This window comes from Haliotis asinina, chromosome 3 (genome assembly GCF_037392515.1).
Source record: "Haliotis asinina isolate JCU_RB_2024 chromosome 3, JCU_Hal_asi_v2, whole genome shotgun sequence".
Lineage (NCBI taxonomy): Eukaryota > Metazoa > Mollusca > Gastropoda > Lepetellida > Haliotidae > Haliotis > Haliotis asinina.
This window is the reverse complement of record NC_090282.1, coordinates 82,409,216-82,425,803: the sequence shown is the minus strand read 5'-3', so window position 1 is coordinate 82,425,803 and position 16,588 is coordinate 82,409,216. Positions and strand designations below refer to the sequence as shown.

At 40.8% G+C, this 16,588-nt stretch overlaps 3 protein-coding genes across 4 annotated transcripts in view; 1 reads left to right on the top strand and 2 right to left on the bottom strand.

The window, feature by feature from the left end:
• The window catches only part of LOC137278602 (probable ATP-dependent RNA helicase DHX34), a 49,732-nt gene extending 48,719 nt beyond the window's left edge, over window positions 1-1,013 (bottom strand). Inside the window, exon 1 of the mRNA XM_067811066.1 lies at window positions 352-1,013. Coding sequence (XP_067667167.1) covers window positions 352-908 — 557 coding nt within the window. The 5' untranslated portion in view covers window positions 909-1,013. The remainder of the gene's footprint in view (window positions 1-351) is intronic.
• A 161-nt stretch (window positions 1,014-1,174) lies between these two features.
• Window positions 1,175-8,190, top strand: LOC137278598 (uncharacterized protein PF3D7_1120000-like). Of its 2 annotated transcripts, none has more exons than XM_067811061.1 (11): window positions 1,175-1,291; window positions 2,035-2,135; window positions 2,799-2,904; window positions 3,176-3,277; window positions 3,747-3,811; window positions 4,130-4,228; window positions 4,722-4,918; window positions 5,216-5,390; window positions 6,763-6,905; window positions 7,494-7,659; window positions 8,030-8,190. In XM_067811061.1, exons 2-11 carry the CDS (start codon window positions 2,052-2,054, stop codon window positions 8,096-8,098), a joined length of 1,206 nt encoding a protein of 401 aa, XP_067667162.1. In that variant the 5' UTR covers window positions 1,175-1,291; window positions 2,035-2,051; the 3' UTR covers window positions 8,099-8,190. The 2 variants fall into 2 exon arrangements, with proteins under 2 accessions (XP_067667162.1, XP_067667163.1); XM_067811062.1 differs by having other exon boundaries at window positions 1,199-1,254.
• Window positions 8,182-14,565, bottom strand: LOC137278599 (uncharacterized). Its single transcript, XM_067811063.1, has 7 exons — window positions 14,446-14,565; window positions 12,396-12,710; window positions 11,793-11,903; window positions 11,511-11,668; window positions 10,274-10,520; window positions 9,503-9,613; window positions 8,182-9,346 (listed from the first exon to the last, which is right to left on the bottom strand). The coding sequence occupies exons 2-7, from the start codon at window positions 12,661-12,663 to the stop codon at window positions 9,150-9,152; spliced, it is 1,092 nt and encodes a 363-aa protein (XP_067667164.1). The 5' UTR covers window positions 12,664-12,710; window positions 14,446-14,565; the 3' UTR covers window positions 8,182-9,149.
• Window positions 14,566-16,588: the final 2,023 nt, after the last annotated feature.

Here is a 16,588-nt window from a genome sequence, read left to right as displayed (position 1 = left end):
TTTCTGCAATGTCATTTTGTAATTTAATGTTCTACTTGAATATTCTTAACACAGGATAAGTCTATGTTCAGGCTATAAAACAACTTGAATATAGAGAATGTCTTAGCAAACACAGACTTTAGAGCATGTGTTCAGTTCACCTGTTCCTCAAACAGACAAATAAACAAACATGTTGACTTCATTTAATATAAGTAACAAAGGTCTTGTGCAAAATCGGGTATTTACAGGCTGCTGTCATATACATGAATATCAGTTATGCCATGTTAAACAAATAAGCAATAAAACCTTGAAATGTGCTGCAAACTTATATTAAGGACAGTTAGGATGTTTCACAGTAAATTCAGTATTTACCTCCTTATGAAGTCCTGATCTCTGAAAAATATTCTGTTCAACGATGGCTTATGCTGAGTGAAATCAAAGTCCAAGTCCAGGTGTTCCTCTTCGGAATCTGAATCGAACGAAGCCTTTTCTCCTTGACGCTTTTTGTCCTTAAACTTTGTTTCATAGTCTTCTTTTACATCAGTGAATTTGTTGGGAGAAATGTCCCGTGCCTGGTCATGTTCCATAGCGCTTAGCCTACGTTTTGACGGCTTTTCCTGATGCTTATGTCTACGGCTATCGTTGGCATCTCTCGCACTATGTACACTGCTAGTGTTGCCAGCCCCATCTCTGTGTCTGCTGATGTCGTGATGCCTCTTATTGTAATCTGAATATTCATGCTTTGAATGAGATACATGATGATGTTGGTACTCCGGACTACGCTCCCTTACCCTGGATTTGTGACATTCGTGGTGTTTATGTTTTGACTTTTTGAGTTTTCTATGTTTACGTTTCTTTTTATGACTAGAAGAAGACCTATCTTTTGACAGAGAAGAATCGGAATCACTCAGATCGTCGCTTGTTGTCATGATAAGTTTTGTTAAATGTCATCAACCGTATACGAAACACAGACGTTGCAACATTTGTTGTTTATCAGTTTTCATGGAAGCCGCCATTGTACAGGAAGTTGTTATAGTACTAAACCATAAATATACATATGATGTGTTTTTTTTATTTCAGCCTAATAAGATATAATATGTTGCTGTGAAACTAAACAACTAATTACTATCCATCTTACGGTGTATTGCCTATGTACATTTTGTCTTTATTTTCTGAACCTTTATTTAACAATTTTTATCGACATTCAACTCGAGGAACACCGGAAGTGATTCAGATGAGCGCCATATCCAAACTTCAAAATCTTTGCAGTCCGTAGTGAGAACATTTATCAGAAACGGAGTGACTTGCTGCTGTAATAATTTGTTCTCAATCTACCAAATGACACAAAGAAATGGAAGAGTGTTTTAAATTAGTGATCCGTTTTAACATAATCGGTTGTTTTGATTTGACTGAAACACTGGCTTGTAACGAAAAACAGGCATCAAGGTGATAAATCCTGTCACTGACGGGGCTCAGCTCTGCATAAACAGGAAAAGTGATAAACTGATAGTGCTAAGGCTATATTTACGGAATATATCTTGATGCCAGTTTTTTCTTTTTGTTTTTTTGGGGTTTTTTTTTGTTTTGAAATTAGTTGTTGTGGTAAGAGTTCTTCCCGTACCCCATCTCTACCCGAATCAAGAGCCAAAACTACAGAAAGAGTTACTCCCGTATCCCCATCATTTTACGTAGAATATTTCCACCTTACGATAACACTTCAATAGCATTTTGGGATGAAATAATCACCATCAATCAGTGAAAGTAATTTCATAACCTCTTGTTTCTATGGATTTATGAACAAATGTTATGAATAAAATGGCATATGAATATTCTAGAATAGGTCAATCTACCAGATGCAAAACAGGAACCTGTCCAGTATCATGCAACACTGATCTACTGTTTGGTTAACAACTGTCTACATGATTACCATGACGAGCATCACTGGGTCAAATGTACAGTAGAAAAATCATGTTGTCAGTCAGTGAAGTGCTGTGTCTTATAACTATTGACAAGGATATTGATGGGCAATATTAATTATTTTCCTGCTTTTGTCAGGTATTTATCAAGATAAGATGGAGTCTGAAGTTTTGGAAATAATGAAGATAAAGGAAAACTTTGATTCCAGTCTTTATGCACAGATGGAGTTGGTACAGCAGGTATGTATTGTTCATGAAACTTCGGGTTAGAATTGTTCTGTAACTACCCATGTTTGTTATCAGACACAACTGATGAGATTGGGTTGTCATGCTTGTCATTGTATTCTCATTGCATAGATCGGAGTTGAGGCTGCTGATCACTGGATTGTCCAGACTCGATTATTTACAGACCGCAGCCACATAGCTGGAATATTGCGGAGTGCTGCGTTAAACAACAATCAGTCAATCATGTTACTAATAGCTAATACCTCTGTTACACTAAATGCCATATTTTGTGTAGCTGTGTTATCAATAGGCTTATGTGATCAAAACTATATTTTCCTTTTATTTATGCTATGATCCTAAGACTAAGTAAGAGGATACTACAATGCAAGTATTGTGGTAAAAATCATTGAAATAAATGCTGATGTATATTAGTCAGAGAGTGATTTTGTAAACATATCATATTACCCACACTCTGATCAAGGTAGCTGTAATCAAACTACAATATGCGCAAAATACTGAAAACATGTAAACAGACTAAATATGGTCAGAGGCACACATCACATGTGTATTTCATCATCATCTTTAACATCAAATACCTTGTCAAACTCTTGATTTTAAATACATCCATACCATGTTCATCACTTGTATTAACGCAATGCTGTTTCTTCTGTCTGACAGCGCAAGATGTTTGTGAAAACAAATTACTTCTTTGTGAATGCTAAGAAGCAGTTCCTCAAGAGCCTTTACATGGACCCCAGCAAATGGCTGACCACAGAGCAAGCAGGTAATGTTGTGTGATGTGTCACAGTTGTGATCTATAGTCTCTGACTAGTGTTTGATAGAAGTTCTCCCTAATCATCATATTCTCTCATAATTCTTCTCTTGATATGCCATGTTGTGGTTAAGGCGTTCTCTGGTCACAGTTCCCCACATGGGTACAATGTGTGAAGCACATTACTGGTGTCCCCACTATGATATTCATGCAATATTGCTAAAAGCCGTGCAAAACTATACACTTCCTCTCTAACTCACTCACACACTCACTCACATTACAGATGCCGAGTTAGAGGAAGCATCATCAGAGCTTCAGGAAGTGAAGAGAGAAATAAAAGATGTCAAGACAGCCATTCAATCTCTGTGCGAGTCTGCCGAGGAAGGTAACTGACACCATATATGTGTCATCACTTATGGTTATATTGTCATCAAGTCCCTACTCCACAAGCTGCATGTCACTGAAATGTAGTCTCCAATTACATAGTGGTGATGTTTATCCAGGAAGTTTCTATGGTTCCTTCTGTAAACACAGGAGTGGAAACTCATAAGTTCAATCAGCTTGGCTGTAGTTTAAAGTTTGTGAAGCATCTGTAGAATTTCAGGATTTTTAGATCATTTCTGCATATGTTATCAGTACCAATGCAACTGAAATGTTCTAGCCCACATGTCTAAAGCATGAGTCAAGGGCATTTTGTCCAAGGCTTGAAAATACATATATCTCATGTATGCCAAGTGTTCACATACAAATACACTGATTAGGTCAGGTGAAGCCTACAAAAGTGACATGAGACCACACTTACTAGCACCATCAATTGCTCAGAACATTGATCAACCACTGTCTCTCTCTTGTAGGATTCTGCTTGTTGACTCAGAAACAACAGTTGTTAGAGGAGAGGAAGCAAGAGCTCGAAGAGAAGGTATGACAGACAAACTTACAACTCCTATATTGCAATCTGTCTGTCAGTGCTTCAATTTATTGACATAATCACCCTAATCACAAGACATCTCTGTTCTTCAGAGATAGTTTTACCCATTCAGCACCACATGGAGTATGGCACATGCTTTCGTTTTACTTGTTCTCTCTGCATGGAGACTAAGTTAATTTATGATCTGTTACGAGAAGTCTACTATCAGTAGAATTGTTAAAGAGTGGTGAACAAATCTCAAGTTCCAAAGAATTGATGAATGTCAACATTGTATCCCTTTTCTTGCCATTCATGTAATGCTGTTAATAGAAAGTGAAGCTGGAACAGCGGCGGACCAAGAGTTCCACGACACAGCTGGCTTCAGAGACACAGGAGGGTAGCACTGGTCCAGAAATGATCAACAATCTGGTATGGGTACTTCAGTTATCATGATCAGGGGGCACTGGGAGAAATGAACAGTCTGGTATGGGTACTTCCGTTATCATGATCATATGACACTAAGAATGATGAACAGTCTGGTTTTGTTACTCCCGTTATCATGATCGTATGGCACTAAGAATGATGAACAGTCTGGTTTTGTTACTCCCGCTATCATGATCATATGGCACTAAGAATTATGAACAGTCTGGTTTTGTTACTCCCGTTATCATGATCGTATGGTACTAAGAATGATCAACAATCTGGTATAGGAACTTCTGTTCTCATGATCATATGCTACTGAGGGCACAGGTGTCACAGCTGTCTGATAAAGAAGTTGCATAAAGTATCCAACGTTCCTCAGCTCACTCACTCATGTTTTTATGCATTTTACAAACCATAACATAACAAGATTAAACTTAAATGAACTTTGTTATCAGTATCTTGCAAAAACATCTGAAATGTTTTCCTTGATTCTAACCAGTCAAAAAAGATCGAGGCTGTGGAGTCTGCTATCTTGAAGTGTGATGAAGCAATAGATCAAGTGACCTCTGAACTGCGGCTGATGCAGCCAACCATCAAGGCAATGGAGCAGACGGTCTCACTGAACACAAACAGGCTGAAGCAAATCACTGAAGAGCAGAAGAGGAAGAAAAATGTCATGTCACAGCTTGTTAAACAGTCAGTAGAATGTGACAAAGATTAATAAGAAAGACATAATGCAACAGTATTCAGATCAAGTGAGAAATGTTATGATTGAAGCAATGCGTTTGATATATTTAGAGTTAAGTCAGGCTGTGAGATTCAATATCACCACTTTTCACTATGGTGCAGAAATTGAATATACATCCCTGGGAGTTTGCTTAGTATGAACTTGCTGAACATAAGTTATCATGCCATGATATTACTTCATCCATTGGTCCTTGTGTGTGACATTTAAAATGGGACACCCAGGCCTACTGTCACTGTGTGTTGCAGTCTGGAGGAGCTTGTGGGCAAGATGGAGTCAGTAAGTGGGCTGACGGTGATCCCCCTGAGCTGGTGTGGTGTGCGGGTGGAGTTTCCGCGAGCAGGGGCTGATGGTGTGCAGCTGGCTCTGTCCCTAGAGTACTCAGAAAACAACATGGGCGACCTAGTGCTGAAGTCTGCAGAGGTAGGGGCCAGATCATGTTCTGTTAGACTTACATAGACAACTCTAGTTCCCTGGTGGGGTTACAGTGACATTACCATTTCATTCAACATGGTATCCATTCATTGCTGGATGGACAAAGACATAGTACAAAGTACCTTGCCCAAAGAGGGAGCACATAACGTAGTACAAAGTACTTTGCCCAAAGAGGGAGCACATAACGTAGTACAAAGTACTTTGCAAAAGAGGGAGCACATAACGTAGTACAAAGTACTTTGCCCAAAGAGGGAACACACGATGTAGTACAAAGTACCTTGCCCAAAGAGGGAGCACATAACGTAGTACAAAGTACCTTGCCCAAAGAGGGAGCACATAACGTAGTACAAAGTACCTTGCCCAAAGAGGGAACACATGACGTAGTACAAAGTACCTTGCCCAAAGAGGGAGCACATAACGTAGTACAAGGTACTTTGCCCAAAGAGGGAACACATGATGTAGTACAAAGTACCTTGCCCAAAGAGGGAGCACATAACGTAGTACAAAGTACCTTGCCCAAAGAGGGAACACATGACGTAGTACAAAGTACCTTGCCCAAAGAGGGAGCACATAACGTAGTACAAAGTACCTTGCCCAAAGAGGGAGCACATAACGTAGTACAAAGTACCTTGCCCAAAGAGGGAGCACATAACGTAGTACAAAGTACCTTGCCCAAAGAGGGAACACATGACGTAGTACAAAGTACCTTGCCCAAAGAGGGAGCACATAACGTAGTACAAGGTACTTTGCCCAAAGAGGGAACACATAACGTAGTACAAAGTACTTTGCCCAAAGAGGGAACACATAACGTAGTACAAAGTACTTTGCCCAAAGAGGGAACACATAACGTAGTACAAAGTACTTTGCCCAAAGAGGGAACACATGACGTAGTACAAAGTACCTTGCCCAAAGAGGGAGCACATAACGTAGTACAAGGTACTTTGCCCAAAGAGGGAACACATGACGTAGTACAAAGTACCTTGCCCAAAGAGGGAACACATAACGTAGTACAAAGTACCTTGCCCAAAGAGGGAGCACATAACGTAGTACAAGGTACTTTGCCCAAAGAGGGAACACATGACGTAGTACAAGGTACTTTGCCCAAAGAGGGAACACGTTTGCTTTGGTGTGGGAAAAAGGGTGTAGGATGAAAACTCTTGTAACTATCAGTTGTCAAACTGCAAATCAGGGTCTTATCCCACATCTCGCTGTGACAAACATAACTTTACCTCACTTATAATCCATGCACTATGCATGGGACCATATTCTGCCAGTGTTTAAATTGTGTTCAGTACGGTAGTGTAATTAAGGACATGCTCCTGGACGTCAAGGTGTAACACTAATGAATGCCATGTTGCAGGTGAATGTTGACTCGATTGATGTGTCGGAGCTGCTACATGAGGCTGTTGCCCATAATGATGTGCCAGCACTTGTCACAAAGCTCAAGTCACGATGGCTGTCCCACCAACCATTACTGACAGAGGTGTCCCAACTACGACACAGGTGATACAACTGGATCATAAACATTTCTGTATGATTCCAAAAAAGAACAGTGAGTGAGGGAGTTTTACACTGATTTTAGCAATATTCCAGCAGCATCACAGCAGGGGACACCAGTAATGTGACGCCATGACCACTAGCTGCCCCCTAAGCAAGAATAGGCTCATGTTACCTAATGACACTTTACTCCAAACGTGTGATATTTCCTCTGTTAGACAACAGCCTCGACTTGTAAGCTCTGTCATAGAAAGTAGAAGCCAGGATTCAAGTACTGTAGATATGATGGTGATTAACAATGACAGTTTCCTTTGCATAACTGTAGAGTATTAGTAATTTATTTCAACATTAAGAGAATAGATGCTGGGCCTGTACTATATACTAGACAGGTGTCTAATAGGAGAAATGTGGGATGTGCATGCGACAGGCTGGTCGGCATTGATTTTATTGATTTACCCTCATTATCAATCCACTTTACATGAAATAGAAAGCCTGTTTCCTTTGTGCAAGTCTTGTTTTGATCCCTTGTTAAGATTCAGTTGGTACTGGCATTAGTCTGTGAGGCAGCTACTCAGTATTTGTTTCCATCTGCAGGTATGCTATTGACTGGATACAAGAGGATAATATTTTGCGAGTGATGGTCGGGCGCGGAGGGAGCATTGTCTGTACACTCATCATACCATCGGGGTATCCCCTGTCAGGGGAGGTAACTCTGACTGACATCAAGGGACATTCGGGTACAGACCTAAAAGACTTGCAGGTGAATGAATTAAGAAATCCTCAGTTCTCAGTATCATGTCAATTTTCTTTTTGTAGTTTAAAAACTTAGAACTGGGTCCTTTAAACATGCTGCATCCATAAGATACAACAGGATATCATTTTCACTAATATACATTAATAACGATCTCAATGGCTGCCGTTTTTGCAGAACTTTGCTAGAAGCCTCTTACACCTGTAGTCTCATGTTGACCTCTGTACTACAACACTGCTGTAAAGAATGAGAGTTTCACCTAGCGTATTGTCAAGGTGGGGGCATGGCACCCATGTTGTGAATTTGAATATTCATATAAATAGTAAGGAAGGTGTGGTGCCTGCCCCCAAGACTGACCAAAATCGTGTTTCTTCCACAGCCAGCAGGGTCTGAGAGGGGCTTGACTGCCTGGGCCAAGATGCTGGAGGAGAAGTTCGGGCGGCCATGATCACATCACATCACAGCTGTACATACAATACATTGTAAATATCACCACTTTTGTAGATATGGCAATAAATGACAAGTCAACCATGAAAGTGCCATTTTATTTCAGTGTTTGAAATAACTGGGAATCCTGCAATGTGTTCAGTCTCAGAATCCCTGAAATCTTGACTTTGGTTTCATTTTGTGAGCTGTTTGTTCTTGTCTGTAGTTGTTTACAGAGAGTGATCATATAGGGACATCTGGTTCATTGCTCCATTCACATGAGGAGGGTTTTATTGAGTGGGCAGTATTGTGCCCATTGCCAGTAAGTCACATAAACAAATGGAAGAAAAGAAGGCCTGACATTCAAATCATAAATTAAAGAAAATTTTAGACTTAACAGAAAATTTAACCACAATTTCTAACTGAAGTTTGGATTTTCTCGTGTCTCCTTACAACATCCCCATCTATGACTGGCTTTCAGCTCCCAAGCATGTGCAATGACATAGCATCAATAAATGTAAGGAAATTGTAACACAGATTGGTCACAAATTGGACCCCCAAAGGTTATCACTTGAGTGAAGAAACCATTCAGACAAGCCTACTTTCAGGACTTTATTGCAGCTAGTTTTCAACTAAGAGCAAGAAGGATGTGTAGCCACGGCATACATGTTATGCATATATAGCTCAGCTGATAGTGTATAAAGTGCCTGTTTGTCTCGCAAAGGTCTACATTCATTTTTTCACATGGGTACACCATCTGAAGCCTATTTATGGCGAAAATTACAGGAATATTACTTAAAACACAGTAAAGTAAAAGCAAACTTAGTCATTGCCAGGTTAACATTTTCATTCATAGCTGGGCAGCTCATGAAAATAGGAACTTTGTGAGTGCACCCAAGGAGACAGTTTTCCACAATAAGCTAAGTCATGTGTAGCCAAATTGTGAAGGGTTAAAAAATGGCTGCCCAACAGTCCAAGGAACATTGTGTGTGCGAGTCCACATGTGACAGAAGTATAAAGCATCAGGAAATAGATAATAAAACAATGTTCCAAGTGGTTTCGCTGCTATGCTTTCATTCCTCCTCGTCTTCCTTGTCCTTCAACAAGTAGAGCTTACAGTCAAACACACGTTCCTTGGCCCCGACCTTCTGGCGGAACAGCTGGGCCTGCCTCCAGGAAGTGGTGCCAGAACCCCCACTGACTGTGGCTTCCAGGACTATCACCTGGCTTCTTTTCATGTTGATGGAGCGGGTCTTGTACAAATATTCACCTAGGCCAGAGCAATAAATAAATTAGATCAGTAGACAATAATGACATTGTCCAGCATTTCTATGAAATAAAACGGAAATAGTAACTATGAAATCAGATAAATTTGGGATCTGTGTTCACCACAAACATTCCCTCTGTGTTAATCACTATTTCCTACCTTGGTGTGTGACAGATTTGTCATCAGCATTGATTTTCCAAACAACTTGAGCATCTCCATATTTCTTGCATTTAGCCATGAGAGCCATCTTCTGTACACACATCCCCGAATCTATAAAATGCATGTTAATCAAGTAAAGATGTATTAATGAATTGACTAGATTTCATTTGGTTCAGTTTGTATCAATATATAGTCTCTGACAAACAAGCAGCTCGCTTTATAATCTCAAAACCACCTGAACATCCAAATTGTGCCCTGTGCATGGGTATGTTTTACTCTACTTTAGCAATGTTCCAGCAATGTTGCTGCGGGTACTCGCCGTGCATGAACACCCACAACATGTGAGAGACACTTTTAAAATCCTGAAGAGATGTGCTCACAAACATGTATTGAAAATGCATTGCTTTTCTGAACTAGCCCATGTTTATATTCGTCTGTTAAAAAGACAAAATGTGCTTCAGACATTGAATCCCCAACAGTCCAAACTGAATGATAGGTTAATATACTGAACAGCAAGAGAAACGCAAGTTTTAAAAAATGAAATCTCATGAAAATAAGCGTTAATGTGTGTGTCTTCTATTTAAAAACTTGACAAGAAAGACAGTTGCGTTTCTTTTGCAGTTCAGTATACTTCCAATCCCGACATCAAGAAGACAATTAAGACGCAGGTATCGCTCTCTTGTCCCTTGTGAATAAAGTACCCAAACGACGAGGAAAGTCACTCAGCCACTGATACAGGGCGTCATCGTGGGTCTGAAATGTTTCACCTGCCTGTCAGATCAATCTTCCACCTATATACCGCCTCATTTCGATCTTCTTTTCGGGCCCAGAACACCATTCCCTCATCCACCTCCCGCTGTGCTCCCTCGCTCTGGTACAGTCCATTCAGCAGACCCTTTATGTCCGTACCAGACGACTTCCGGTGATAGGTGTCTTGGTCACAAAAGTAACGGAGCTGGAAGAGTTGCATCTTTTTCTCGAGGGTGGTCAGACGGTACACCATTGTGTAGGCGGAGTCCTGGAAAACACGAAGTAGAAAAAAGAATGTCATAAGGCTTTCTGGAAACACCGACCAGAATAAAGAATGCCAAAGCAGGGAGACTATATACAGAGTTGTAGATTATCCCTGGTCAAAGCCAGTTCTGGAAAACACTGGGCAGACCAAGGAGTGTCCTACGGAATTGTGGAAAACGCGGGACAGAATATTGATGTGCCAGAGGAAGTTCTGGAAAACATGAAGGTACATACAAAATACCACACTTAGGTCTGGAAAATGCAGTGTACGTTTTACGGCAGTTGAATATATCAGTGGAGTGCACGAGGAAAAGATCGTAGACGTTATTTTGACGCAACACGAGCGCTGGTGTAGGCCTACAGACCAAACAGACTTAAGTGGACGAATCCGGTATCCATCCCAATACGTAGACACGGCTTTCCAAACTGTACAGAGTAAACGTTTTGATAAGGTTCTTGTGAAAAAGAGCACAGTGTGTGTCATCTAAAATCACAATACTGGCCAGACGCTGGATGCATCATCTATGCAATTGCTGCCCTTGTAGTATGAACAGTCATTTATATTTAATCAAATTAGAACACCGAAAACAGAAACTAGAGAGAAAGGTGACTCTACTACCCGCCAACTGCTATCTCCAGGAATCAACAGGTATTCCCAACTGTACTTTCCACGCAGACTCATGTAGAATGGAACACGTTTATTGAGTGTTACAGATGTCTGTTAAACGTCACCTTTGATTCGGAGACATGTTTGTTGACCAACATTATCGTGGATGTAGCTCTAAGGAGGTTGGGGGTGGGTTGAAGGTCTTTGCTATGCATGGATGTTCCTGTATTACAGCATACCGGCCGCGAATAGCTGCAATATTGCAGAAGCGTCTGAAAGAAGCACGCTCACTCACTCACTCACTCACTCACTCTCAAACAGCATGCATATCTAAACGACAAGTCGGTGAATTTGAAATTATGTTAAACTGCAGTTTACTCCACCCACCATAAGCAGTTTGGCTTCAAAGGGGTACGTATCAGTATCTACAAATGACTGCTTGAACAGGTGAGCGTCATTCCACGTGCCCCCGTGTATTTCGGCAATGATTGTGATACTGCTGTACCCCTGGACGTCCACGGTGAACGTTGAGAGCAAGTCAGCAGCTGGAAAATATGAAATCAAATAGGTAGCCCACAAGTCATGAAAGAGCCATGGACAACTCGGATTAGCTTAACTAAATTGACACACTTATTATGACCATGAAACCAATGAGAAATCCCTCTATACCGTCTAATGTCTGGGACTTGTCACCGCAGACGACCTTCCACGTTACTTTGGCGTCACCTGTGGCGTGACTCACAGCTCGAAGTTCAAGACTTTTGCCATGGACACCGGTTCCTGAAGACAATGAGATGAGTGAAAGAAAGGAAACGTGGAATCTGGTGACACAAATAACATTTTTTTTATCATCAGCTTTCAACATTAATTTATAGTGCACTTGAACAAGGCTAAAGCAGAATGAGCCCATTTTTAGAAAGCACTGCAACCATTGAAGACGCCACTCTAGTTTCATCCTAGAAACCTCCTTTGGGGTTGTAGATGTTTACAGTTAATGCACATTGTTAAAACTAACTGATTGAACGGAGGACAGACACTTTCACTCGTACAACATGAGCGATGGTCTGTAGAGTCAGTATACAGAGTTACACATGATGCCTAATATGCCTAATTCTGTCGGACTCTACAACATATACGAGATTCCAACATTCCAAACAACCGTTGTGATCCAAAATCCTAACGGTGAAGTCTTGAGACGAAATGTCGAGTGTTCATGTATCCGTTTGTGACAAGTGAACGAAATATGACGTTAGTCTTATATATATTTTTAACCTTCCAGGTCGATTTTCCATGCAATGGAAGAAGTGTCCTGGTCCTCTTGACGTGCAAGAAAGGCGCACATGGCATCTGGGTCCTCATGACGGTACATTTGGGGTTCTCCATAAGTCAGGTTGCGCCATCCAGTGTTCCTCCGAGTTGTAGCAGACGATACCCGCTCATACATGTCCTTGGCACAACTGTACCGGAAGTGGAACACACGATCTTGGATGTCATCGTGTGACGGTACTAGACGTGTCGTGAAGGCGGGAAGGACGGCCATCTTGGTGTTTGAGGTTACGGATAAATTATCCAATAATCAATTTTTATCTGTGCAAATAAAAAGGATTTGGGGAAATATGAGGAAAGTATATTGCACATGTCTGAATCGATAATTTCCTCCTGAATATATTTGTACGGGGTTTTGAAACGTTTTACGCTTCTCTGCGGCACTCTTAACATAGCCAATGGTTAACATAGCGAGCATCGATCAATGTAACACTTTGACATGAAACAAGACATTGCGGGTATCCTTAATCGCCTCTTGACAAGCACGTGCTATTGAAGACGACTTTTATCACGGATCTACACGGGAAAGCTCGACTTTAAGGAGGTGAGAGAAAGTTATTTCACAACATTCAGTTCGGTCATTCACGAACGAAAGCATCTTAACATAGCTACAAGCAATATTACAGCGGCGTGAACCTATAGAATACACTGGACCAGATAAGCCGGTGATTGAAAGCTTGAATACCAATACACCCATGATGTGCTAACGACGGGTGCCACCGGTAAGTAAGGGTATACTCACGTGGCTTTATCACTATTTTGACTGTGGTTCATGAACTCATGGCGTAGGCGGAACTGTACTAAGGACAATACTTTCACCACAGGTATCGTATGTTTTCTTGTCACTTTCATTTACGATAACAACTCGAACCCTCGTTTATAGTCTGTCCATGCAACAAGCGTGAAGAAATGTGGATGTATCTTCAAATGAAAGCCTGACCGGTTGAAATATTAGCGATAGTATTTTTATTCCTTTCTTATGCAGTGTAAGTAAACTTAGTCTCAGTACTTTTCGTTACACTCCACCGTGGAGAGTGACGAAATACACTGAGACTGAGTTTACTTAGACTGTTTCTTATGGTAATGCACGAATATACCACTTTACTCCGTGATACACCTAACAAGGAGGAATCTTAACACAAGATGTGAAACGGACCACCAGAAGTAGTCAGTCTCAATTACCTGCCGAAACAGGTCCCCTTGGGCGCCCAAGGCTCCATTTACATGAATGGATAAGAGATGCAAGGAACTCTTAATATCTTTTCTTCATCTTTCATCCATTCGGGTTTGAACTTAGTGCTGACATGCATGGTACTTTAAACCAGAGCGCAGATAGACATATAAGCGAGTATGCCAATGTTAGCGGTGAAGGAGAAAAGCTGATATAAGAGGCTCTATCAAACTAAACGTTTATATCCGAGTCGCGAACACTAATAACAACGCGTGAGCTGCTCCTACTGTCATAACATGCATGCACGAACGCCATCATGTAGAACCTTTGTACGATCACGTGACAGTAAAGCCATATTTCTGAAATCGGACAGGTGACCATAAGTATTGCAGAATAGAAAAGTGACACACATTACATACAAATAAAGATATATTCATAATTCACATTTTATGTAGATGATCAGGGCACAGTGTATCTGTGTTTCCATCTGATTTACACTGTTACTGTTAACTGGAGTGGAATAAGCGAGAGATAATGGCTAAACCGTTTGCATCAGATGTGATGTTTGGGGACCAGTATGCCAGGTTTATGTTCATGTTACTTGTAAGCGTAAACTGTGTATATATAATACGTAAGTCTGTTAGTTTAAATTTTGAAACGCAAATTAGCGTTTTTTTACGCAAATAACATATAGCCAGATAAGGCCTCTATATACTTAGTGTGCAGCAGTAAACCTTCGGTGCTGTCCACAGATAGCCATGTTTCTAAACAGTAAAATGATTTATATGAATTGTTGTTCGGAGAAGAAAATGAAAGTCGACGTACCTCTCTTTTCTTGCAGTTATTGGATCGTCAGCATATCAGTATGGAGGTGTGCTTTGGCTCCACTCAGGGGACACTCGGAAAAGCGAGGCCTTCCTGTTCTTCTCTTACACGAACGGAGATTTCGCGCTGTAGAGAAGTTTCACCTATATTTGTATGCAGCATTGTAGCAACAGACGTGACATGCTGCTATGTGCCGTGCATTCGTTGGGTTGGAAATACGTTGCTACCAACTCGTGCTGAATATATTTCTATAATAACAGGTGGAGTCTACTGTCCCTTCCATGGGTATCAAAATCTGTCATTATTGAATAACTGTTCATGTCCAAGGTTTTACAATGACTGAGTGAGTGAGTGGGTTGGTTTAAACGCCGCGTTGTATACTGATTCTGGTTTATAACAGCTGCACGCATGTTACCACTGTGAGAGACTACCGCCTTGTCTCCAAAAGACCTTATTTAAATTGAAAAGGGGCCCAAGTGAGTGAAACTGAAGAATATCCAGACCTTTATCAGAGCATTTGCCTTACAGCAAGGACTGGGTCGAAGGGACAATATAGTATGGCTTGTGGCCTGCTAGGCAGACACATATATGTATACACACGAGTCGTTTTTCATACTTTATTGTAGCATTTACACAGCAGAAGTACACGTCAGCGCTACAGGAGAGGGGAGTACCTCAGTGGTAAATGTATATGGGGTGTCACGTTGCTGAGGAGTTCAGTCTGAATGTTAGTCCCCGGCACTTTCAAATGAACCAATCACAGCTGCTTAACTATCTTGGTTCCGTGTTGTATTTTCTATAATCATGATGCCAGTCTTACCCTATGCCAGTCAACCCGGAGGGTCGGATGTGTATGGATTTCCTCATCGTTGTTTTCTTCATGCTTTTAGGCATTGGGTGGCGCCCATGTGTGTCACTATAGCCTTCTAAAGATTGCACACATCCCCTCCTTGGGTAGCAAAGTAGCTTTCGTAGGTTAGACTGTTATTTCCAAGTTGGATATGTGACACCTCTTCATGGGCAACTACTTCATTATTTGTCCCATTATGGTTTCAGTGGTATCCAGGTTGTTGGTTAAAAAACACAACCCTACGGGGTTGGGAGAGAAGTAAAGAAGGGATCCTCTGTGCCTCTGTCACACATACTGTCCACCAAGGCGTGCCATGTCACACTCAATTCCACTGTAATAAATTTCTTTTCACTTCAGCTGACAACTTTCACCAGTAAGACTTAAGTTCTTTTACTCATCTCTGCACAAAGGGAACAGCCCTGTTTAAATATGTCATACCCCAAACTTACAACATCTGAATGCCCAACTTAGCTCGTTGGCTCACAGAATTCCTACCAATCCTTCAAGGTTTGGTAAAGCTGGAGTCTGTGATCAATAAGGATGTTGAGTTGGTGAGTGAAATGTGTTTCATGCCTGGATAGATGGAACAAGAATGCTGCTGAGAGTGGATGGACACACACCATATCTGTTTCCAGACATGATTGGGTGTAGGTAGCAGAAACGGAACAGACAACAGACACAATAACCTCCAACAGATATATAATAAAGTTTATATACAACTTGGTAATACAAGGAGTATCTATAGATCTGTACAGACAAACGGGTCTCATCTAGTCTTATGTCTGCTCAGTCTTGTTATCCTTGGTCACAAGGCACCAACAACAAAAGGTCAGTAAAATATCTACTCAAAAGTTACCATTAGAACAGAAGTAAAGAGACCCCGCCTTTCATAGGAGATAGAAAACTAACAAATATGGATCTTGTAATATTCTACTTCAGCAATTTTGAACACATGTACTAGGGGTGAGTCAGAAATTTTGTACATGTATATACATTATATGTATTTTTAAATTATGGGAAGGGGGGTGGCAAGGGGGGGAATTTCTTGTACATATGCCGGTTTCACTTACTTTGTACATAAATGTTATGGGGGAGGAGGTCATTCCTCCATAAAAATCATCATCTTCATCACCCCCATCCATAAATAATGAACGGTCCCTTGTCCATCGCTTGAAAAATAGTAGTTTGTTTAAAACAATAGTCAGTAATAGGGAGTAAATAACATTCTTATTAATAAACAGAGACAATGGCGATTGCATTTAATAAGCTTTTATGAATGCTTCTCAAACCAGT